The 24,259-nt window shown below is 38.4% G+C and overlaps 1 protein-coding gene across 1 annotated transcript; it reads right to left on the reverse strand.

Annotated features, from left to right (window-relative positions):
• Positions 1–224: 224 nt before the first annotated feature.
• On the reverse strand, positions 225–23,592 carry CXXC4 (CXXC finger protein 4). The gene is made up of 4 exons (XM_040967231.1): positions 23,402–23,592; positions 23,205–23,280; positions 19,330–20,645; positions 225–403 (listed from the first exon to the last, which is right to left on the reverse strand). Exons 3-4 carry the CDS (start codon positions 20,386–20,388, stop codon positions 359–361), a joined length of 1,104 nt encoding a protein of 367 aa, XP_040823165.1. The 5' UTR covers positions 20,389–20,645; positions 23,205–23,280; positions 23,402–23,592; the 3' UTR covers positions 225–358.
• Positions 23,593–24,259: the final 667 nt, after the last annotated feature.

Consider the following 24,259-nt stretch of genomic DNA (forward strand, 5'->3'; position numbering starts at 1 on the left):
ATGAAGTATAGATATGTACTTTGCAAAGATACATGATTTTACAGCAGGGGTTTACCCAAACTTATTTTTTTTTACAGCCACCTTCAAAATAGACAACAACTTCACTAATATAGCTAAATTACATCAAAGAATCAGTGTATTGAAAGTAAATAGACTGGCCAGTTCCCCAGGCTCCCACATTGTTTTTATGTGTCTTTTTTTCTTTTCCTCTTTTTTTTTTTTTGGAAGAAACCCCTATAGATAAAATGAAAATAATTTCTGGATATTTTCTTCAGTGGTGGGCTAAGCAGTTTCTTAAAACAAGACATTAATTTGCCCTTCATTTCCAAATGCCTTGAAAATAAGATATACTACTGCTTTAAAAGAACCATCGGAATGCTTCAGCGCTGGGAACAGGTGTTCTCTATAAAAAAAGAGCAAGAAAACAAGTTAAGCTTTCTTTCTATGTCAATATAAAATTAGATTTTCTCCTTTACATTTCAGCAATATTTTTAGTCAACAATACATAACATAATGACTTGTAAATTGCAACATCTAATAAAGAAATGTTTAATCTTAAAAATTACAAAAAGTAGAATACTAAATTTAATTTCAGCTTACTGAATATAATGATAGAATATATTGGTCTTGAAATTTTTGCAAGTGCACCTTGGTGACTATTTACAGTAGTCACAATAAAGGTAAGGTTCAAGTCATGTACCAGTGATTGGGTGCTGGCTAATACACGTACTTGAAATCTGTGTCTACTTCGCAGGAAGTCTATATCAGTCTGAGCGAGCCATTTCAGAGTCAAAATAACATGCACATCGATTTTACAATCCCATCAGGGAAAAGGAAGGAATTCCCCTTTTCTGGTTAACTTCTTACACTAATCAGTTTTCACAACAGATCTTCCTTTATTTATTTTTCTGTTTCAAAACTCACAATCATCCATGCACACTGTCGATGTGCCACACATGAAGCACTGCATGCAGTTTGAATGACTATGAATCAATTGCATCACCTTTAAAATAACAAAACTGAAACCAAAAGTTAAAATCTACACCATAGGTTTTACATATAAAATTGCAATATGTAATATGATTGCAATCTCTGTAAGGCTGATGTCTAAATTTATCCAAATGATTTCTGCATTCTGGAGTATCTTTTATGATGGGACTACAACAAAGCTCACACCAATGCGACCATCACTACTCATCAATTACTAGCTTCTAAACATATTCCTATTAGTAGCCAAAAGAAATCTTTGACAAAAGATTTCACTAGCTTAAAGAGTAGAGTTTGTATTTTCACAAATGACTAACTAGTGACACTCAATGACACATGACTACCCTTTGTGACTCAAAAAAACTAAAAATGGTTTTCCATGTGAATAATTAGCTGGCACAAAAAAAATGAACTATCCATTTAACAACAACAAGAAAGCCTTACTTTACTATGAAGATTTTGTAAATCATAGATAAGTTTGAATTTTCTTCTTCATGTTCAAATTACAGTAACTCATCATCTCATACTTCATTGGTTCCATTGCATATATTCTAATGTTATATACCAAGCAATCACATAGAACAATCTAAGAGTAAGTTTTTCTCTAGGGGCAAACTGAGTACTGATTTTATTTCTTAGGCCAACCCCAAAAGATTGAAAGATTAAAAGATAATTGCAAAGATAAATTAAGTAGACACATTGGTAAAATAAGTGAATATTTCCAAAATATTGAGTATATATACAAAAACATATACACACAAACACATACACTTCTTATAAATGCATCTTAAAGCAATGTTAATAATATTTGGATTTCATATTTCAGAAAATACAGAAAATTTTGTTTAGAATTACTAGCTGGTTAAAGTCATTGCTTATCTGCTCACACCTCAGTTATTTCGCATCTTCTTGTAATAGTATAATCTAAAAGGTGTGTTATTAATGTTATCAATTAGAAATTTAAAAGTAAAGCTACTTTTTGTCATCTGCATTAGGAATAATTTTCAAAAATTGCCTCCACAACCTTCATAATACATTTCAAAATTATAGCGACAGAAAAAATAGAGTATGCTACCATTAATTAAACCTAAGCTTATGCGCAGTTCCTTCCTGTTTTATATTCTTTTTTTGGTACACATTCACACATATATAGAAACATCTAATTTAATTTGTGAAGTACATAAATCTACTCTACCTATAAAAAATGGTACTTACATTAATTTTACTTCTTACCCTAATGATGTAATTGGTTCTTCCCTTTCCAGCTTACCATACTTTCGGGCTGACAATACATTATTTGATTCAGTTGGTGAAGAAAAGCCCTTTACTACTTTCTAAAATTAACTTCTGAATGGTACATATAATAATTGCATATATTGATAATGTTTATGCAGTTATTGAAAGAACTAAATGAATATGATAATAAACAATATACAAATTCTAATAGTCAAGTTTCAGACACACATGCACACACAGCAAATGAAAACTTAGAAGTTTGGGGGCTGCACAATGGCTCTACTGGCTATTCCTGCACCTGCAAGCACAGGCATCCCACATGGTCGCCAGCTCTTGTTTGGCTTGGCCTTCAGCCAATATGGAATTTGGGGAGTGAACCAGCAGAGGGAAGATCTTTCTGTCTCTCCTTCTTTCTGCAAATCTGTCTTTCCAATAAAAATAGATAAATCTTAAAAAAAAAAGCTTAAGTTTGTACAAGATGCTAACATGTTGAGTGATGCCAACTAAGAATAAAATTTTATATAAGTATGCACACTTATATAAATGTAGTAATTTTTAACATGATAGACTAAATCCAAGCATATCTATGTAATTATAAATCCATGGTTACAGATTTATGTATGAAAAACAAACATGTGCATATATTTCCATATATTCATATTATGTGTACATGTATGACTTAGGGCTGCCAACCTACTCTCAGATGCCAACTGGAAGCAAGAATATGACACAGACTTGTATAATATTGCATCTTGATAAACATATTTATGACAACAGACAGAAAACATATAGAGTGAGTTTTTAAAACGAAATGAAATCCTTACTCGTCTTAAACATTTATATCTCTTCTGCAATCTTTTGCTCCTCCTGTACTCCTTTACACTACTCAATCTTGTTTGACACATTGAAAAAGAAAAAAGATTTGAAGGTGCTAGTTAAAACCAAAGATCACTGTCATGAGGAAAGTCAGCCTCTACCCAATGTATGTTGGCACTAGATGTTAGGTAAGCAATGCAGACATAAGAAAAGCAGAGCACATCTTGACTTAAGATTTCTATTAATTCGCTTTTATTTACTTTACAGGCAGAAACACAGTGACAGGTAGAGCAAGTGGGATCTTCTAGATGCTTGCTCACTCCCACATCATCTGGTGCTGGGACAGAATGAAGGCAAAAGCCTAGAATTCCAAGCCAGTATCTCAAGTGGGTAGCAGGGCCCCGAGGACCTGAGCCATCACCCCAGGACAGGTTTTCTTGACTAACACAAACTAGCACTATGACACTAGTTTGGGATAGTCCTACGAATATGGTAAAACCAGTCTGTACTCTAGATACAAAGACATTATTACTGTTACAGAGGAAATGAAAAAATAAGCAAGAAATATCTTTTTAAAATTACTTTGCTTTATATTAAGATGTTTGAAAACATAAAACTTAAAAAAATGATTCACGAGTAAATCATCTAAACTAAGATACATGAGAAAATTTTGAAAAAAACACTGGTTTGTTGAGAAAAAATAACCATGGTTTTCACCAGATTTGCAGTAAGGTTTCTATAACTAAGAGTTTTATATTATTTCAGAATATAAAAAGTAACAAAATTTTGAGAAATATCTATATGTACAGTCTCCTCCTGCACAATTTTCATGAAGCACATCAATAATTGTATTCGGTCAAGCATAGCACTATCCTTACAGGTAAAATGTTAGGTTAAAATACCGCTTTCTGAGTCACTGTATGCTGATTTGGGACCCATCTTCCTTAATTTTGTAAACTTCTATTTTAAATGAGGCAGGGATTCAGCACACAGTGGTGGGGAATTAGTACCCTGTCCAGCAGCATTTTAGTTATACACATTCTAAATCACATCTGGGGAGACCACACTTTGGATGAGATTGCAGTGACCTTCTGGATGTCAGTGATGCTTGCAGGTGATCTGCATCCTGTGAGGCAGGAAAGCCAGATCCCATCGGAAGAGCAAGGAGGCAAAGCACTGAGTTGATCAGCACTGTGTAAGGCAGCCTTCTCTGCTCACGCAGTGCCAACACTACAAACAGCAGCTGTGCTCCCTGGAGACCTGGAGAGCCTTATAGCCCATTCTCTTCTCTCCACATATGGTGCTCCACTGCATTCCTCTTTACACAAACCAGATAGGCAATGGCCTTCGAGTTTAAAGGAGTATTTTCTTTTTCTTCCCTGAATGACTTGAAAGTAAGGCAATTTCCTCAAATACAAGAATGATGCTCTAAGCCCAAGCACAAATTACATTTTTTTAAGAAAAAGCAAATTTAAAAATGAATTGATGTGTCAGATACAAATATATTTTAGTCTGGTTTTCATTGAATTAGCATGAAAAAGAATTAAACATCAAAACAATTAGGAATTCCAAAGGTTACTACTTTACAAATCTGAGAAGGTTTCTCTGTTTTTTTGGTCCCAGTCACCCAGAGCACACAAACTTCACGTTGAGGATGCAGCAACATATTTTTCTGAGAACCATGTCAAATTTAATAGAAATGTAGCATCTAAAGGCTGAAAATTGACCATGTTTAGTTGTTCATATGAAGATATGTGAGTTAGATATCCATTTCAAGATGCGACAGTAAAATGTAGCAGGATGCACAACTTAAGACTAATCACCAAGACCAAGACTAGCTAATCCAAAACTTTCAGTTTTTCACCAAAGCCTTCAGAATTCTGCTGTGAGCCAGGGTAGCTCTAATGCAATGATTTCAGAGTGTCAATCCGTATTTTGAGACGTCAATATTACTGCATTAAGAAATACCTAATTTTCTGTTTTTCCATTCATTATTAATTGAAGAAACACAAGCCATTAAATTATTTTGAGATATCTATTTAAGGTTGTGAAGTATGTTTTTTTCTTTTTAATAACCAAAATCAGAGATTTTCAGCTGGAGTTACGCAGTACAGCTTCCTTTGAAATTTTTTGAAATATCGTTTTCACTGTGAAGAATCACTCCAAGTTTCCTAGACTCCTGGGCATTTTAAAAATTGGAAACCACAATTGTATTTAGGTCTATATCTCATACTGTAATTTGAAGACCTTAATGAATTTGACATTGTAAAAGGAAAAAGAAAATATGTGAAGAAATATTACAAATAACAGACCTGACTTTTTGCCTTTAGTCACTCAACCATATGTATATGGTTTCACATGAAAATATAAAATATTAAATTTTTAAGGTGAACAAATGCCATAATATTTCTGATGGTGAATAAAACTGTTTTTCAATTTGATTCATGAATACTGAAAAATCTAGATTCTAGATTGTTTTAGTGACAGGATTTCCAAACCAGCACGAGAAGTGAGATATTGTATTTTAGACACTATTCTATTAATATGAACAGCTATGTTTAAGAAAATTAATATAGCATTAGTATAAATTTTTCAAGAGTTCATCATTATGGTTATAAAATGATAGGTAGTAAGGTGAGCATCTCCCCCAAAAGGTTTTGAGCATTCCATTCTGAAACAAGATATTGTAAAAAATCATAATCTAGTTTAACAGAATCCCTAGAGGGCAATGGAATCTGATACAGTGCGTTAAGCTGCTGCTCGCTTCACTGATATTCCAGCTTGCCAGCTGCAGGCCTGGCTGCTCCACTTCTGAGCCAGCTTCCTGCTAACGCTCTGGGAAAGCAAAGAAAGCTATCCCAGTGCCTGGGTCCCTGCCACCCACGTGGGAGATATGCTCCTGGTTTTGGCTTGGCCCAGCCTGAGCTGTTGTGGCTATTGAAACAGCAGAGATAACACTTTCTTTCTCTGCCTTTTAATTAAATAATAAAAAATTAAAGCAGTGACATAGGACAGATTGCATTGAGAAGTATTAATTCATGATAAAATAAATTCACAAATTATAGTTGAATATAACTTTATGACAATAATGTAAGTACATACAATTTTGATGTTTTTAAAATCACACCTCACATTCTCCTTTCATTTAATTATAATGTATCTGTGTTATCCCAAACATACTTAAGAAGTTTGAGGGCAAATAGAGTTAAATGTATGAGTTTACTATGGTGCAAAAAAAATTGAGGGAAGCAACTAAGCTTTTTACTTTTACAGTACACTGAAATTGCATATTAGTAAAAGCTACCCAAATATTCCAAAACTATTTGCAACAAAGTGAATTCAAACTTGGAATTCCATTTTTCCACAACTTTTTAAGGTATCTTTGCATTTGACATATGCCAGATAAATCTTCCTTGCAAATGAAATTCATTTTAGCACATAATTTTATAAATCTTTGGTATAATCACACCTTTCATGGCCATTACCCTGAAATAAACTAAAACAACTCTCAGCATTACAATTATTTATGATTCAATTTTTAGAAGCCTTAAATATGATTTTTAGAAGGATGAGATCTTTCTTCTTTGTATCTGAGGCTGCCACCATCCCCTCAACACCTCTGTGACAACACAATGAGAGAGTGTGACTTTAAAGGGCAAACGTAGCTAACTGCTGTAAATGGAAGGTAAAGAGTCAATTAGGTAAACAGCTACACAGGGGAGAGTGTGTGGACAGGGTGGGAGTGGGTTAGCAGGACAAGAAAAGCTAGGTTAACACCATGATTCACACTGGTTCAGTAATGACACCAAATGGCACCCTCTTCTAGCCATTCAGTAAGGCCGAGAAAATTGTATTTCCACTAAATTTGATAAAATACCTCCAATCACATAATTCTAACAATTAAGCAAACTTATTGGAGTAGAAATGGATGGATTGGTGACTAAAGCTCTCCTGGACATAAAGCACAAACTATGCTATTATGGTAATATGATCAAAATCTTCAGTTTCACAATTTAAGAAATGTTTTTTAAAATTTTATATCCTATTATTAACGTTACAGGTAAGAGAAAGTGTGAAAAAAATTGAAAGCAAAACTAGGATTAGAAAGGAAAAATCAGGGTGAATATTTCACACAGTGGTTAAGTAGCAGTTTTGCACCCCCACATTCTATCTCAGAGTGCTCCTTTGAGTCCTAGCTGCTTAGCTTATGATTCAGCTTCCTCCTAATTCACACCACGGGAGGGAACTCATAACGGCACAAGTATTTGATTTCCTTCTGCACATGTAGGAGACCTAGCTTAAGCTCTAAATTCCTGGCTTTGGCCTTGTTAAGTCCTTGTTGTTGCATCCATCTGGGGAGTAATCCAAATTAATTGAAGATCTCAATCTTTCTGTCCCTCCCTTTCTGTGTCCCTTCCTTTCAAATAAAAAGAAAAAGAAAGAAAAGAAGAGAAAAGAAAAGAAAAGAAAAGAAAAGAAAAGAAAAGAAAAGAAAAGAAAAGAAAAGAAAAGAAAAGAAAGGAAAAGAAAGGAAAAGAAGGAAGGAAGGAAGGAAGGAAGGAAGAAAGAAAGAAAGAAAGAAAGAAAGAAAGAAAGAAAGAGGAAGGAAGGAAGGAAGGAAAGAAAGAAAGAAAGAAAGAAATGTATACGTGTGTATAATACAGGAAATATATTAACTATTAACAAGCAAAAATTTTGTTAATAAAATCAACCTGGGACCTGCATGATTAGCAAGCTAATCCTCCGCCCTTTATGGTTTCCAATTAGAATGCCAATTCATGTCCCAGCTGCTCCACTTCTAATCCAGCTCCCAGATGCTTATGACTGGGGAAAGAAACAGAGGAGGGCTCAAATCCTTGGGCTCCTATACCCACGTGGGATATCTCGAGAAAGTTCCTGGCACCAGATAGGCTCAGCTCCAGCCATTGTCTCAGTTTGGGGAGTGAACCAGTCAACTGAGGATCTCTAATTCCTCTCTCCAAAAACCTGTCTTTCAAACAAAAAATACTTAATAAAATCTTTAAGTAAAAATAAATAAGAAAATAAAATTCCTACCATAGTTTCAAGAATGAAATATCATTTCATCCATTTACATCTGTCTGTTTATACTTCATTCACATGCACATAATGTGCATGAACATACATGGTTACAGAATTTGAAAACTGTACATATGTGGCAGTCTGTGTATAACAGTTCAATAATTCAACCTCCCCTTGGAGGTATTTAGTGATTCCTACCGAATACAGTACCTTTCAGTGAGATCACAGGAAATTCCTGATTGCAAAACAGTAGTCTTTTATGAGCAAACTATTTGGCAATTTTTGAAAATTTTGTTTAATTTAAAGCAGTCACTACATTGAATCCACTCCACCATTCTTCTATTGACAAGAATATAAAATACAACAAATTAAAGGTCACTCAAAAATATTGAGAGGTAATATTTAACCTATCAAAGTTTCATTTGGGACAGCCTCTAATTTATGTTAGAATAAAATAGCAGATTGACAGCTAACGTCTCTATGCAAGTCAAATTATGGCGCTGCTGTGAATATTAGAGAGCTGAGAATTTAAGAACTACTTTAATATTGTGTAAAAGCAAAAATAATAAATGTAATACAATTTTTCTCACAATTGAGTAATATTTTGGATAAACCACTAAAATTTATTTTGTCCACAATTTGTCATGATAAATATTCAACTGCTTCCCATGCATTAAATACCAATAGTAATTTGGAGACCATTAACTCCCAACATGTCAATCTATTGCTATTATCAAAATAATACACCTGATTAAACTGTATTCCCACCAAGGGGATAAGTAATATTTAGAGTTCTTCTTTCTGTTTTGAAAAACTGAAATTGTTTTCACAACAAGTGCTCAAATTTACAAGCATTCTGACTTGCCTTTTTGTCAAATTTTACTTTCTTCTTATTTTAACATAATAAAGTCAAAGTACAAAGAGTGAAGAGCTACTTCAACTTCTGTTATGTTTTCAAATGTTTCTAAGTTCTTTGGAGATGCATCTTGGTTCACCCACCCACCATGAAATGACATAAGCCAGCACACATTCCTATTGTCATGACTTAAGCATTTCTCCTGTTACAGTACATTTCCATGTATATTCTTACTTCCCCTCAGGATATTTTCATGAACCACCTCCTTTTCTGTAAGTATAAGATATTCCATTGTTCATCTGAAACTAGTGATATTGAGATAGTTAACTCTTGCATATTAAGTTCTCAAATATTCTTTCTTCAGACAAATGAGCTTGTCCAGTTAATATTCCTTTCATCTCTTTTTCTATGTACTCTGCACTTTTAAGAAATTTTCCTTATAATGACCTAGAAATGACATGGATATTGCTGAAGTTATTTGTCGATACTGGATGACCTCTCGCACTAACCGCATCACTGATGTTAGTTTTAGTTTTTCATCTTGGTCTTTCTAGATTCCTAATTGCAGACATGAGAATATAATTTAAAGAACAATTTTTAAAGAAAATACTCCTGAAACAAGTTTTTCCACTATGGTAAATGAAAATAAATACTGCTAAGCATTTCTAGTGGGCCTAAATTCCAATTCAGAACATATTTCTGTAAATTGTGAGATATCAACTATTACTACTGATTTCAAACTGTATTCAAGATGACCTAGAGTAGGAAATGTTTTTGCCAATGTGCTCGTCTCTAATTTTCTCTGAGTCTGTAGTGATCAAGAGCCTGCCTGAGCTCCCATCTTTCCTTCATTCCTTGTTTCGTTCCTTCTCTTCCTGCGACATTTCCATATAGCCTTATCCTTTATTCAAGTGAAACAACTGTTTTCCATGGTTTGTACAATATGTCTTGTAATAAAATAAAGAAAAAAAAAAGCCTTGATACCGCACTGCAAAATCACATCAGGCAGTAAACTGGTGTTGCTTATGCAAATCACGAGAATTAAACCAAGGATGCATCAAGATACCCAAAGATTATTAACAGAGGGCTTTTTTTTTTTCAATTAAATCTAGTTATTTTAAATCTTTTTTCTGTACTAAGAGTGGAAAATATAGAGAACTAAATTACATGAATGAAAGACTAAATCTGGGAATTTAAAATTGCCATAAGTACTCAAAAACAAAAATACAGTTAAATAGAAAGAAGACTGATTGTGAGAGTGTGTGTGTGCCTATATGTGTGTACGCGAATGTGTATACATGGGCTGTCCACAGAAGTTATCTGAAGTCTTGAAAAGTATAGGTCCCTACATAAAACTTACTAAATTGAATTGACTTAACAAAAGTTTACGATTTTCTTACTAATACCATGAAATCATGAACATGTACCACAGGGGTGTGTGTGTGTGTGTGTGTGTGTGTGTGTGTGTGTGTGTGTGTGTGTGTGTTGTCATCACAGGGGTGGAGGCATGCACCCATCTTCCTAGAAAAAGTGATGACCTTATAGAAACAATTTGAATTTTACCCTTTCTCTTAACCATGCTTAAAATGCTTTACTCACTACAGACTACTACAGTATTCACTGCATTTGTTGGACTATTGGTTTTTCAAGCTTTCTTGATCTGCAACCAAAAGATAGAAATACATTTTACACAGCATCCCAATATATGGATACACATGTAACTGAGAAAATACACATACTGAATGAAAGATTACTACATGAGATGCACTCATCTCTTCTATTTTGTTCTGTTCTACTTTCTGATGACAAGCCTATCCATTGGTTTCATACCACTGAAGTCCATCCTAACACCTGCGGTCTGAAAAGCACATTAACACCACACAAACCTAACACATCTCCATCAAACAAAAGAGCAATAAAAGGATCCCAAATTCATATGAAAAAAACCCAAAACCACTTCACTTCATAAGGAATTTAACTCTACACATAGTAGCTTACAGAGAATAATTTTCTTTTGATGGGCAGTGTAAACAATACACGATAATTTTTCATGGAAAGAAACGAGCACATACATTATTTACTATTTAACAGCAGAGTCTACGTTTTCATTTCTCAACCATCTGCATACAACTGTGAATTTCACCTTTTCTTTCTTATTCACAGCTACAATGGAAGTACCAAGTATCTAATTTTAATTAGGGAAAAGACCATTTCCTAGTCAATCCCCAACAGGTATTTTTGTTGTCATAGATTATCCCTAGTCATCAACATTTCCACACAACTGAGTTTGTTTGGTGTTCTAGCTTTTTAAAAATGCATTTTATCTGTCTTCCCTGTGTAAAGTTTTCAAGAAACCACATCTTCTCCGGAATTTGCTAGATTTGCTGAAATACACAGAAATGCCCATGATTTCCTGCTCTACAAATGTAGCTCCCTTTCTGTTCTCATTCAATTTATCACTATGCTTTGAATGATACCACTGAACACCTAGTTGTGGTTTGGTGGTTTTCAAATTTTATTTTCTTAAATCTTAGAGCAGGAAACAGCATGGTCAGTACAGTTTTCTTCATATTTCAATACTATACTTCTTAAGGAATGTCCTCTAAAATATAGAATTTTAAATATAGAAGAGATACAAGTGGGATCCCCTTTGCCACCCATCTTAGAAATGTCCTCCTTCAGTCACCCTTTGGAATTATTTTACTAAATGCTTCAAAAGCTTTTGCAAAAATAATAACATAAGCTGTGTGCCAATCTGCTTTCTATAGCCCTAATTCATCCTCCACTCCACTTCACATAAGCCTCAGTACTGATTCGCAAAGTAAATGCATTGAGTCAAGCCACGAAAAGAAAATATTGCACTTCTTTTTGTATTTTTCCACTCGCTGTAAATGTCTATAGCTGCTGAGGGAAAGCAGACATCCACATCTCACACTGAGAAACTTCCTTCTATTCTAAATTGGTATTGCCTTCTGGCCTGAATACTCAGTTTTCCTTTGTTTTCATCTTCCTTGGTTATTACTCAACATCTTTTAGGGCTTGTCTCCATTTTTATTCAGAAAAACATCAGGCTTTACTGACAAATAACTAACTTCATTTCACAAATACTCCCTTTCTATTGATAAAGTAAAAATAATCATGGCACAATCACTATATTCTTTATCTCAAAATGTATACTTGTGATTTTATTTTACTATCTTGTGAATATATCTTGACCCAATTCCAAAAATTCATAAATGCACTTGACATAATATATAAAAACATATTCTCCAACCAGAATTCATGACATTTAACCACAAGGATTACAAGGATTCTCTTGAACTAAGACGTATTCAGAATAACTTCCTATGTCTGTCAGAAGAAAGAATATGGCAGCCAATTTAAAAGTTACTGAAATTATTCAAGCACATATATATCTTTAAAAGATAGAAATCAGTGGCAGTGGAGGGCTGTGGTCAAGAAGTGGGAAAGTGCCAAATGACATAAATTTGCTCACAACATTGACTTATATCACCAAATCATTTGCCCAGTTTTCTCAGGTTGTTGACAACACACACATAGGAATAAGGAAACTTGTTTATTGGGTTTATCTGTTTTCAAATGAGCTCAAGTCAAACCCCCACTAAACTATGACTAAAACAGGTCTTCAGAAATCACACAGCTCACATTTTTCTATTGGGCCTTTAAACTATGAAAACTGTAATTATTGGTGTGTTGAATTATACTTACACATGGCTGTCTTCTCTACTTCTCACTGATATGCTTAAAACAGGACTGAGAAATTACATAGAATCTTTCAGTTTTCAAATCTACTTGTAATATTAAAATGTGGCAAAGTATACTGCCGCCATTTCCACATTTCAGAGAAATTATGGTTCAACTGGTAAGTTACTTGACACCAGTCACTTTTTCAACAACTTCTTTTCTTACTAGACGGTCCCACGGTCCAATTATAAACTTTACTAAAAAAAAAAATTATAATCCAATAAACTGAGTAGCTTATTTACTGAATGTAACTTGTGTCTAGTCTCATATTAGCTAACGAAATACATCTTGAACATAAATCCTTCTAAAAAAGCAATTCTTCACTATTATTTAGCAAGAAACATAAGCTTAAATAAATAGCTTTAGTATTAAAAAAAAAAAATCTTCTACAGGCTTGACTCATACCTAGCTATGGATTCTGACATTAAAACGAATTAAGAGAAAACCCAGAAGTTTCACAGAGGAAAAAATATTTCCCATAATGTTTTAGAGCAAAAGTTAACAAGCCTGCTGGGATACTTTTAGCCCCTGCAGAGTTAAGTCTTGAACATTATTAAATGACTGTCGCATCTGAAGTACGGTGCAACGTAACTCAATAAACAACAGAAAACATACGATGCTGAATGGAAAGAGGCTGTTTGATTACCTGGCAGAATAACTCAATTGCAATTTCAGAACAGGTGTTTGCATTTGATCCAACAAGATATGACTCAAGCATAAGCCATTCCTGTACCCCTCCCGCTATTTTTTAAAACTCTTAAGGACAGTAACACATCTTCCATGAAAAAATATAGTGGACAGAAACAGTGAAATACAAATGAAGGAATAAAATCATGCATAAAATTCTCAAAGTTCAAGCCAATTACAAAAAAAAATCACAACAAACATACAAAAATAATCTTCACTGTCTTGGAAACAAGTTTTTATAAAAAATCGTATTTTTAAGGTACTTTAATTTTCCAGCCCAAATCACCTGACATTATGATCAGTGGCTGGAAATCATACTACTGACAAACACTACAGACGTAAACATGCATTTTGGGTTATTCTTGTTCTCACAAAGCTAGCCTAGAAATATAAGGAAAATGAAGAGTAGTAGTCCTTTCTCCAATCGGTGTTTTTACATGAGTCTTATAATACCTTTAGTTTCACCCATTACTTTATCAAATATGTCTGTGTAGGTGGGGCGAGAGTTTATTTTTTAGATTATTTTGTTAAGCTTTCCGAAACAAAATTAAAGTGCATTGTTTCTGGCAAAAAGGGAACTAAAGAGTCGGACAACCTGACCAATCCAAGGTAAGTAGCAAATTTTAAATAGCATTAACTTCAGAAGACTTTTTAAAGGCACATATTCCTGGAGAGAAATGTTGCAGGGGTTCAGTACTCAATTTTGTAGCAAGAAAGAACATTCCAACAATGTGCCAATAATAATCTCATGAAAAAAATTTAAAACCAAGGAACTTTTATTAATTTCATCATGAATACGTCTTTCCCTTCTTAAATAGCCCAAATAGTTTCTTCTGATTAAATGAGGTGTAATGTCTAATTTATTCATATGAACTTTCAGGATTGTTTGTTTCATTTTGATGACTGCCAAACCTCAAACAATCTATAAATCTTTCTTACAAATGGGTTTTACTCACTTTATGTTTCCATCTGCAGTCAGAATCTAAAAGATTTCTGAGAATTTATAGGATATGTGGATAGGTGAGAACATTGTTTTTATTTAGGAATTACTAAAAGTAATCATTAAGAGTAATAATAACAAAAACATAATAATACCTGCATTGCATAATTTTTTAAAGTAAAACTGTATAATGTTTGAGATTCTTAAGATCAACTCCAGTTCCTTAGTATTAAATGTTATGATAGAGAACCTCATTGTACTTAATACAGGTCAATGCCTTGATTTCAAAGTCAAATCTTTTGAGGTTTATTATTACTTCCTATATATTTCAAACTCTTTCCCATAGTACTTCTGTTATACTGAAACATTAATATACTATCTTTTTTGATTTTTAAAAATGTTCTTCTTTCTCCTTAATAGCCAATTTTTTATTAGCATCTTGGATTAAAATCAGAATTTATATTTTTTACAAAAATCAGTTTTGGTTCTGAAAATTGTAAATATAATGTTATTTTTACATGATCACATAAGTTGAGAAGTCGGTGATTATTTCAGTTTAAGATAGGATCTACTTATGTTTTATGCATACATGCTTTTTTAAAATCACCAAACTTCCTTATATTCAATTATTGACTGATTTCAATATTTATAGTGACACTGAGTTTAAACGACACACTTATGTATGTGTGGTCTACAGAAGAACTTTATTGGGAGACAGGTGCCATATTCCTGGACAAACTGCAGAAGCCTACCAAGGCATTTCTGTGGAGCTTCTGGAACTTAACAATCTCTCTCTCACTCTTCCTCTCTTTCTGTGTGTGTATATGTGTGTCTGTGTGTGAACCATTTGACCCTCCTCCCCTAAAACAGACTTTTGGATTAAAATAAGAAGTTTGGAACAGTATCTAAATGCTTCCCATCAAATCTGTCAGAAGCTCAGCCAAACTTGTAGAAAAATGAGTGCTGGCCTGTAGATTCAGCAGATAAATTTTTCAGAGAGGGGGAAAAAAAAAAGCTAGACTCTTCCTCCCCTCCGTCTTCTAGTGCCTCAGTTTCTCTTCTGTAGCATCTGTTCCTCCCAGCACCTCCACCAGCTTCTGAAATGCCTGGGTGGTGGCAGTGTGTATGCAGCAAGGGACAGGGAATCCCACTGAGGTGCTGCTTACTAATGTAATTCTATAAATCAATAACAGGAGAGGAACCAGTTCTGTGTGGTCTCTAATGCGGTCCCAGAGAGATCGATCAGGTCACCTGAACCACATGCAGGAATGAAGAGGCCAGGGTTGCCCATGGGACAACGTTATCTCTTGAACCATATCCCATGGGGATGTTTCTAAAAGTTAGATTATAGAAATGTAACTTCTGTGAGTATAAGAACTGAACAACTGCATTTGCAAAACACCTAGTGTTGCTATAGAACTTAATCACCTGGCTCTCCTATCCAATCGTATTTCTCAAAGTATCGAGGTAATTAATATTGATCACTTATGACACAAGTTTTTAAATTAAGTTGTTTCACCCAGGGTTATACAGTATTAATAAAAATTGCTAGGAACAATTACTGGTTAATTTAAAAACAGCAATTGACTAAATAGTGGCATATGCAACTAGATGGTACACAGTATTACAGAAAAAAAACTCAATATTATGTGTGTGCTATCACATTGCATATCATCAACAGGTGATTTTATAAACATTTCTAGAGCATGCAGATCCTTTTAAAGGGATACTGAGAAAAAGTATGGAAACAACTGACTTAAAAAAAAAGTCTAGAGGGGAAGCTTTAAAAAAAATGTAGATTAAGAATCCTAACAGATTCATGTGAGTTTGTCTTAAATTCAGTTTACCCACTCTGGAACTATGTTATGCCTCCAATCTAGGGGATATGAACCAGTGAAGAGAGAAGGAGCACCAGTGGTTTGCAGTGATCAATGAGAACTGGAGTCGTAACTGTCCTCCAGATGTTCTTTCTCCCTAATTTAAAGCCAACAAATAGGAGCTGCTGGGTGAACGTCAGAAACCCACAGGTGGTTTCCATAATGTGACCCCAAGTCACTGCTCTCAACCAGGACTCCATTTATGCTCCCAAACACTTCCTCAGATGATGATGGGCCAGATGAGGGAGGAAGCCAGGTCAGCAGGAGGCTTTTTACTGACCCACACCCAGGAGTCCAGCTTTGGTTCAGGTATGTAAGCCTAAAAGCCTAATGCAAGTCCAGCTGTCTTCTTAGAACCACAATTGGTGTTCGCCTGTGGGTTGCAAGCAGCCATGCTGTCTTTTTTCTTTTTTGAATGACCTAGATAGGACCTTAAGCAATTTTTAAAACTCTGCCAAACAGCATTCCACTGGTAAACTTAGCCTTGAAACACAACCCATACTCTGATAGGGAGTGGTCTGTATTTACAGAAACTCTTGACAGTTCCACAAAAGGAGAAATTGGCTTCCTCTCCTTTCTCACCCCACCTTCTGAAGCCAAACAAAACTTTTGAATGCAGGAGTTATTTTTACAAACAAGAAAGATAATTTCAGTGAATTCTGTAATCAAATGCCCATGGTATTTGAACAACACAACAAGCAGTGACAAAAACAGCCAATAAGGGTAAAAACACATTTATGAAATACGGATGCATCCATCAGTATAAAAGAATATACAGAAAATAAAGCAGGTGCTTGCCTAGCAATTAAGATGCCTGTGCCTGAGTTCCACATCTAGCTCCAGGCCCTGACTCCAGTTTCCTGCCAGTATACACTGAATACTGTGGTGATGGCTCAAGTGCTTGGGTCCCTACCACCCCCATGGGAGACCTGCTCACCCTCACCTGTATGGGCATTTGGGGAACTGGTGCAGCAGACAGGAGTCTCTCTCTCTCTCTCATATCTTTCTCATTAAAGAGAGAAGCAGTTTGGCACAAAACCTATTTGTATTTATATTACTAAATAGTCCGAAATCTTTCAGTGGCCCTATTCACAAATCACTGGGTATCACATTTCATGATGGAAAATAAAAGCCAATTTTCTTATCAACTGGTCATTAACTCATTGTGTTTCATCACCCTTTATATAGGACAACTATAAAGTGAGCAATATACCACTTATGATAACCTCGAAATAAACATGATGCGCCTGAAATTTTTGAAGATTTGTAAACTTGGAACCTAATGGGTTAATAGAAAATGGCACTATGACTAAAACTTTAATCTTTCATGAGTCTAAGAAGTTTGAAGAGACTATAATGAATTGATCCAGAAGAGAGAATTCAAAGCTGATTTTCTCCACTGAAGAAGAGGCAAGGCACCTGTTTTAAACTTGCTATTATCTTTACTTAGATGTCAACCACCCCGTAGCAAAGTTAAACTTTCAAAAGAGATGGTTTGTCTTCTAAAAAGTGGAGTAAGTGCAACATTTGATGAAAGTGATCACGATCAAGTGAGATACCAATATCGTTCTGACACTGTTTGGAATCCTCAAGTATTGTGACTTGTACTAATTGTAAAAATTGTGTCTTCTTTAGGTTCAAATCTACAACAAAAAATTGCTAATCTGCCATATTATTTTAGAGGCAACTTTCCAGCTTACCCACAAATTTGTTCCAAGCAGTTTTCACAACATGAAAAGTGTACAGCCTCCTCTCTGAGTAAAACTTTTGGAAGCCACGCTCACTCTCCATTTCAGCGAATAGAATCTTTCCAAATGCTAATTCCACCACCTACCGTTCCTATCCATAAGAGCTTCTCACCCACCATCTACTCTACAAAGCTATCACTGGACTCAATCTAATCACACATCCATATTTCTTTAGTTAGGATACCATCACGACCATCTGCCAGGTATCTTTCATTTTTGCCCTTTCCCCCATTCTCTGGCAATGATATCATATAGAATTTCCAACACATCAGCCTCTAAATTACATAATCCAAAGCCAAATGTAGCAATCATATCATGTTTGAAGGTCATATAAGAAAAAGAAAATGTTAGTGACCATATAGGCATTGATCCAAGTCGGTTGGTGTAAAGAAGAGGTTTGATGCCACAAAACTTGTGACAACATGAGGGACACAAGAGAAAATGTCTTCATAATTGAGTTTTAGGAATTGGTTACTGTTGAATGCATGTAAAATAATTTTTAAACAAAATAATCATCGTTTGCCCAAAAAATTAAATGATCGCATCCCTTTAGTCTAAGACACATGTTGAAACCTGAAGGTGGTCATTAACTTTTTATAGTGTCTCTTCTTTTTCAGGAAAAAGATATCAAATATTCAGGAAATAAGAAAGAGAAACGGTTGTCCAAATGAGAAGAAAAACTATTTTCAAAGGGGGTAAAAAACGCCCCTTTTGAATTCAGGTATTTCAGCTTCAGCGATTAATGCTTTTTGTTTTAAGTGTTCTGGTTTCTTTTTTTTTTTTTTTTTTTTTTTTTTTAGTGACAACATGGACTTGTGTGCCACAAACTGTGTTCTCCCTGTTACAGCCGGTCCACTAATAAGTCCATCTTGGCTAACAAAGCTATGTAGGATATGCAGCCTTTTGGGCAGAATGCCCTTCTCTGTCTCTGTCTCTCTCTCTTCTCTTTTCTTTCTCTCTCTCTCTCTTTCAAAATCCCCCAGTAAGGAGAAGGGGGCATTTTAAACCCTCCAAGGGAAACTACTGACCATACAGAATGTGAAACTTTAGGTTCTGCAAACCAATTCCAGGAATCCCCCTCCAGAGGCATAAGGAGGGGCAGCCTCCTGCTGAGGAGGGCGGTTCCTCGGGGAGTGCGGCAGGGGCAGGGGTGTGTGTGTGTGTGTGTGTGTGTGTGTGTGTGTGTGTGTGTGTGTGCGCGCGCGCGCGCCCGCAGAGGCCACACACCACCTACAACTGCGTCTTACACCTGAACGACGCTTCGGGGAGGGGGCACTGCATCCTGAAGCCAGACCAGAAGCCCTGAAGGGGAGAAGAAGAGAGGGGAGTGAGGAGGGAAGAGGGGAGACTGGGAAACAAGAAATCATCTCCTCTGACCTCTAGCGAAGTGCCAGGTTTTTTCTTTAGCTCTTCACATTTTCTAAATTTGCAGATCTGGTGTCCCGTTTTGCGGTTCCTGCAACTGCTGCAGACGCCACAGTTGATGAGCCTCTTGCAGGGCACGCAGACCCCACACCTTTTCCTCTTCTTCTTGGCCGGGTTGGCTCCGCCAGCTCCCCCTGAGGAGGACGAGGAGGAGGAGGAATGATTCTGCGGGCAGTCTGCCAGATTGGCAATTTGAAACGCACTGTCTGTGACGGCTGCTGAGGCTGCTGCGGGGGAGTGAAGGGCTGTCATGACGATGACCCCTGGAGGTAATGAGATGCCCCCTAAAGCCGGGATAGCGGAAAAAGTCCCCACGCGCTCGGGGAGATTCATTATCTCTGCTTCAGCAGCGCCGCATTTGAGCTTGTTCATGCATTCCCCCGCCAAAGGTCTGCAGTGTTCAGGGGATAAGGTGGAGAGGAAATTAGTATTTGCCATTTGCAACGACGGCTCTGGCGGGCAGCCAGCTTTCCCCAGCCGCTGGGAGTCGTTTCGGTGGTGCATGCCGGTCCTGCCGCCGCCGCCGCCTCCGCCGCCGCCGCCGCCGCCAGCGCCCCCGGCAGCGGCGGGGAGGATGGCCGAGGAGGAGGCGGCGGAGGAGGCGGCGGCGGAGGAGGATTTCCTGCCGCCCCCGCCGCCCCCGCCGCCGCCCCCGCCGCCGCCGGCCCCGCCGCCGCCGCCGCCCCCGCCGCTGCCCCAGAGCATGGCGGTGGCGGCGGCGGCGGTGGCCGCGTTGTCGCAGTTCCAGGGGGACATGCCGATGCGCGCGGCGGCCGCGGCGGCGGCGGCGCTGCTGGGGAAGATGGGGGTGGTGATGCGCGCGATCTTGGCCGCCTGCGGGAAGGCGCCCCCGTTGGTCTTGTAGAAGGAGGTGGCGAAGGAGCGGTAGCGCTCCATCTCCGAGTTGTAATCCACAAGGCTGTTCAGGGCCCCCTCGGGCAGGTGGCTCTCCTTGGGCAAGCCCGGGGCCTCCGGGCTCGGCCCGGGCTCCACGCAGACATTGGTGTTCATGGTGCAGGGGGGGAAGAAGGGGTGCAGGGTGGAAGTGGGGACCGCCTGGTCCGACACCTGGGTGGGAAAGGGGGAGAGGTGGGGGGGCGGGAAGGGGGTGATGGTGGAGTCGGGGCGGGGGGCGTGGAGGGAGGAGAAAGTGGGTCCGGGTGGGGAGAGCAAGGTGAGGGCTGCTTTATTCCTCTCTGGGGCGCATTTCCACAGACGGCGAATTCCCAGGCAGCGTCTTCCTTTGCATTATCCTCCAACTGTTACAACTAAAATAAAGAAAGTCATTCCAACCGGCTGCACGAGGAAAAAGATGAAAAAGAAACAGACAGCCTCCCTTGCCAGCCCACCGCAGAACCGAAAGCTCCCACATTCTTCGGTCAGGTCGTTTGCATAACAATCATCAAGATGTGACAACCCCCCCCCGCGCCCCTGCCTCATTCACATATCATCACCCCCCTCCCCCAGCACACACGCACACACACACACACACACACACACACACACACACCCCACTCCCAACCCCTGCTCCCTCCCTCGCTCCCTCCCGGCCTCCCCGCAGCAAACCACAGCTCCTCCCCCCTATTCTTATAACCCTCCTGAGAAAATGTATTAATAGCCAGGATACCCGGGGAAAGAGGGAAGATGGGGGTGACAAATGTCGAGGGAAAAGGGCAATTGGAGTGCTAAAGACATGCAAATCAGGGGTGGGAGGGCGTTACTACCTATAAGCAGAGGGCATTTAAACATTATGAAATGTGTGAACAAGTGCTGCCTGGGCATGCAAATGCTGTAAAGTGGAAAACAGCAATGCCCTATGAGGAAAATGAACAGGAAATTAGCAAATGAAGTACTGAGAAAGTCTACAATACGTCCGAGTATAAACTGTAAGCAAACACAATACAACTGAGAGCTAAGAGACTGCCCACATACAATCTGAACTAAAGAGGCAGGGAAAAAAAAGAACTACCAGCTGCCACAGTGTCCTTCTGTGTCTGCGGTCATTAGTTTGAATCCCAGCACAGCTGGCTCTGTTAGGGTCTTAATTCAATGGACCAAGGACAGGTCTCAATTGTACAAGCCATTTGGTGGTGGGGCTTGGTGGTGGTGGTGGTGGAGGGGGGAGGGTGGTGTTCTACTTGTTTAGAAGAAAAGGAGGAAGAAAAGAAAGATAGACTGGATACATTTAAAGGAAAAAAAAATTATAAACAATGTCACAGGGTTTAAACCAAGTGCCTGCAGCCTCTGAGAGAATATCTCCAATCATTCATTGGGAAGACTGCTGTGCTTCCCAACAGAAAAGCATGCCCCCTCCATCTCAGGGTCTCTCACAATTACTGATTTCTGCATTGAGTGAAAAAAAAGGGGGGGGCAGACTTTCCCCTTGTGGTGATATCAAACTTTAAGAAATGGACCCTTAAAATGGTTTTTCCTTTCTTTGGCTCTTTCAAAGAGGAAAGTTTAATGTTAACTGAATATTTGCATTTGTCTCTTTGCTCACAAGCATTATGCTTTAGGAAGAGATAGTCTAGTTGTTCACAACAGAGGGGGAGATACAACATTGCCTTGTAAGAAGAAAAGCACAAACATACATTCACCTAAAAAACCAGTTTCTTTGTTTCAGATATTTTTTTTTCCCCTTGGCAGGATATCTTTTTTTCTGACATCTTCTGAAGCTCTCAGCTTGGTCTAAAATGTGGAGTTCAGGGAATTCTAAATAGGGGCCCAGTGGGCTCAGTCTCAAATATTCAGAGTTCAAAATGAATATCAATTATCGTAATTATAATTACAATTAGATTAATGAACCATTTATGCCCCCAACTCTAAGTATAAAAACTTCAAGACCTACTGATGAGGTGCCCTAAAAAGAGGGGTTTATGTAAACAAATCCCTATTAGGCAAAGTAAATCAAGATAAGGCACCTCACCCCAGGCTGGATTAGAAACTAGCAGGCATCTTTCAGTCACAGCAAGTCCCTAATCACTCAGGAAACACCTCTGTGGTTTCACATTAGGGAAAACTGCTCCCTTCTGAGGTCTGAAAGGCAATACAAAGGGTGCCCCCAAAATGCTCCTGGCTAAATATTCTGTATGCTAGGAAGGGGGTGGGGAAAGACACAGCAAGAATATGCATATAGCTTCAGTTTCTGCGAATCACATTGTAACTGCAAGACCACAATAACTGCTACTTGGTAAAAACTAGTTATGCCAACCATGCATCAGATATCACCACACTGAGTGGAGGGAAACATTTCAACATTTGAGTCTGTTGAAATAATTCAATGTCCCTTTCCAGAATCTTAGAGTGATGTTTCCAGACAGAAGCTTCACTTGCTTCACTGATTGCCACCACCTCCCTGCTTTCTACCCCCAGGTTTAATGCCACCAGAAACTATAGAGAAGGATTGTGCCCGGGATCCAGGTCATTATTGTTTAATCAATGCATCTCTGGAGCATGAAAAAGGTACCTAAGCCACAGCTATTGTTTGGATTTTATTTAAAAAGCCAAAATGAAACACACACAAATAATTGTAGTTCTATAGCAAAAGCTAAAGCAGACATCCATAGTTCATGCGCCTGTTTTCCTTTTAAACAATGTGACTGTACATGCCTAATATTGTCTGTCTGGTCTACCAGAGACATAGAGATCAAAGGTCATATTTAACATTCAGGAGGAGGGGCGGGTGCAGATTAATTAATAAATTAATACAGCCACGGATTTTAATGCTGGAATCCAGCATTAATAATCTACTTTTACGATCCCAAAGGTCAGCAAACATTTAAGAGGAAAAAAAAAAAGCCAGAGAAAGAGAAAGAACAATCACTTACCAGTCTCTTTTTATTTGGGGAGCCTTAGAATTTGCAGACGCTGCCCGTCTGCCTTTAATTAGTTGCACATCACCCCCTAACACAAAGAAACACAAATCCAGATGTGTCTTGGCAGCTCCCAATTACAACTTTAATACTTGTAAACAAACTGTTGGGGAGGGGGGGATAAATAAATATGCGGATCAAAAAAAAAATACCTGTAAATGGCTTTTTTTTTCTTGTTGCAGAGAGAAGGAGGAGGAGATGGTGTTAGTGGTGGGGGTGGAAGGAGGAGGAGGTGGGGGGAGAGGAAAGAGCCGAGTGTGAGTGTATGTGTGAGAGCGCGGGGCTGTTGTCGGTGGTCTCTCCTCTCCCAGCGCGTTGCTCTCCGTCCGTCTCCTGTCGCTGTGTGCGAGGGAGGGAGGGAGCCGGGGACTCTCTCCTCTCTCCCTCTCTCTCTCCCCCCTCTCTCTTTCTCACCCTCCCCCCTTCTCTCTCTGTTTGTGTGTGTGTGCGTGTGTGTGGTTGCTGGGGGAGGGGAAGCGGAGAGAAAGGCGAGGGAGGAGGTGTGGAGGCTTGGGGCGGGGGCGCGGGAGGGGTGATTGGCGCCGAGGTGAGGAGGACGCAGGGCCGTGGACACCTACTGATGATTGGCTGCAAATTACACGGGGAACAAGAGGCGCACGCGGGCCAGCGCTCCTTTTCACAAATCCTCTGCTCGGCGGAGGAGCCACGTTTCCCTGCTCGCCTGCGGATCGCCCTCCCTCCCCGCGCTCGGCTCTCCGTCTCAGCCGCCCAGCGCACAGGGCTGTTGATTATTATTATTATTATTGGATTTTTTTTTTTTTTGCTCTCGGAGATAATTGTTTAGAAGGGATGGAAAGAGGGCGTTTCCGCCACTCTCCCTTGTTGCTCGGGGGTGCGTGTGTGCGGGTGCGGGTGTGTGTGTGTGTGTAAATAAACTTGTCTGGGATTTCTGGCTGGGTTGAGAAGAGCCATACAAGGAACAGAAAGGTCGTGTTTGCTGCAAGAACGCTCTTAGCTTGCGTCCCTCCACATGCCCTTAAATATTTCTC

Source organism: Ochotona curzoniae, unplaced genomic scaffold, assembly GCF_017591425.1.
Source record: "Ochotona curzoniae isolate NIBS_2020 unplaced genomic scaffold, NIBS_Ocur_1.0 scaffold_4506, whole genome shotgun sequence".
Classification (NCBI taxonomy): domain Eukaryota; kingdom Metazoa; phylum Chordata; class Mammalia; order Lagomorpha; family Ochotonidae; genus Ochotona; species Ochotona curzoniae.

Excerpts from the sequence above, each read along its gene's own strand:
- CXXC4 (XM_040967231.1), bottom strand. The coding sequence starts at position 20,388 with ATGAACACCAATGTCTGCGTGGAGCCCGGGCCGAGCCCGGAGGCCCCG. Across the intron at positions 404-19,329 it reads AACCTGGCACTTCGCTAGAG|AGAACACCTGTTCCCAGCGC; the intron begins GTCAGAGGAGAT and ends CTTTTTTTATAG.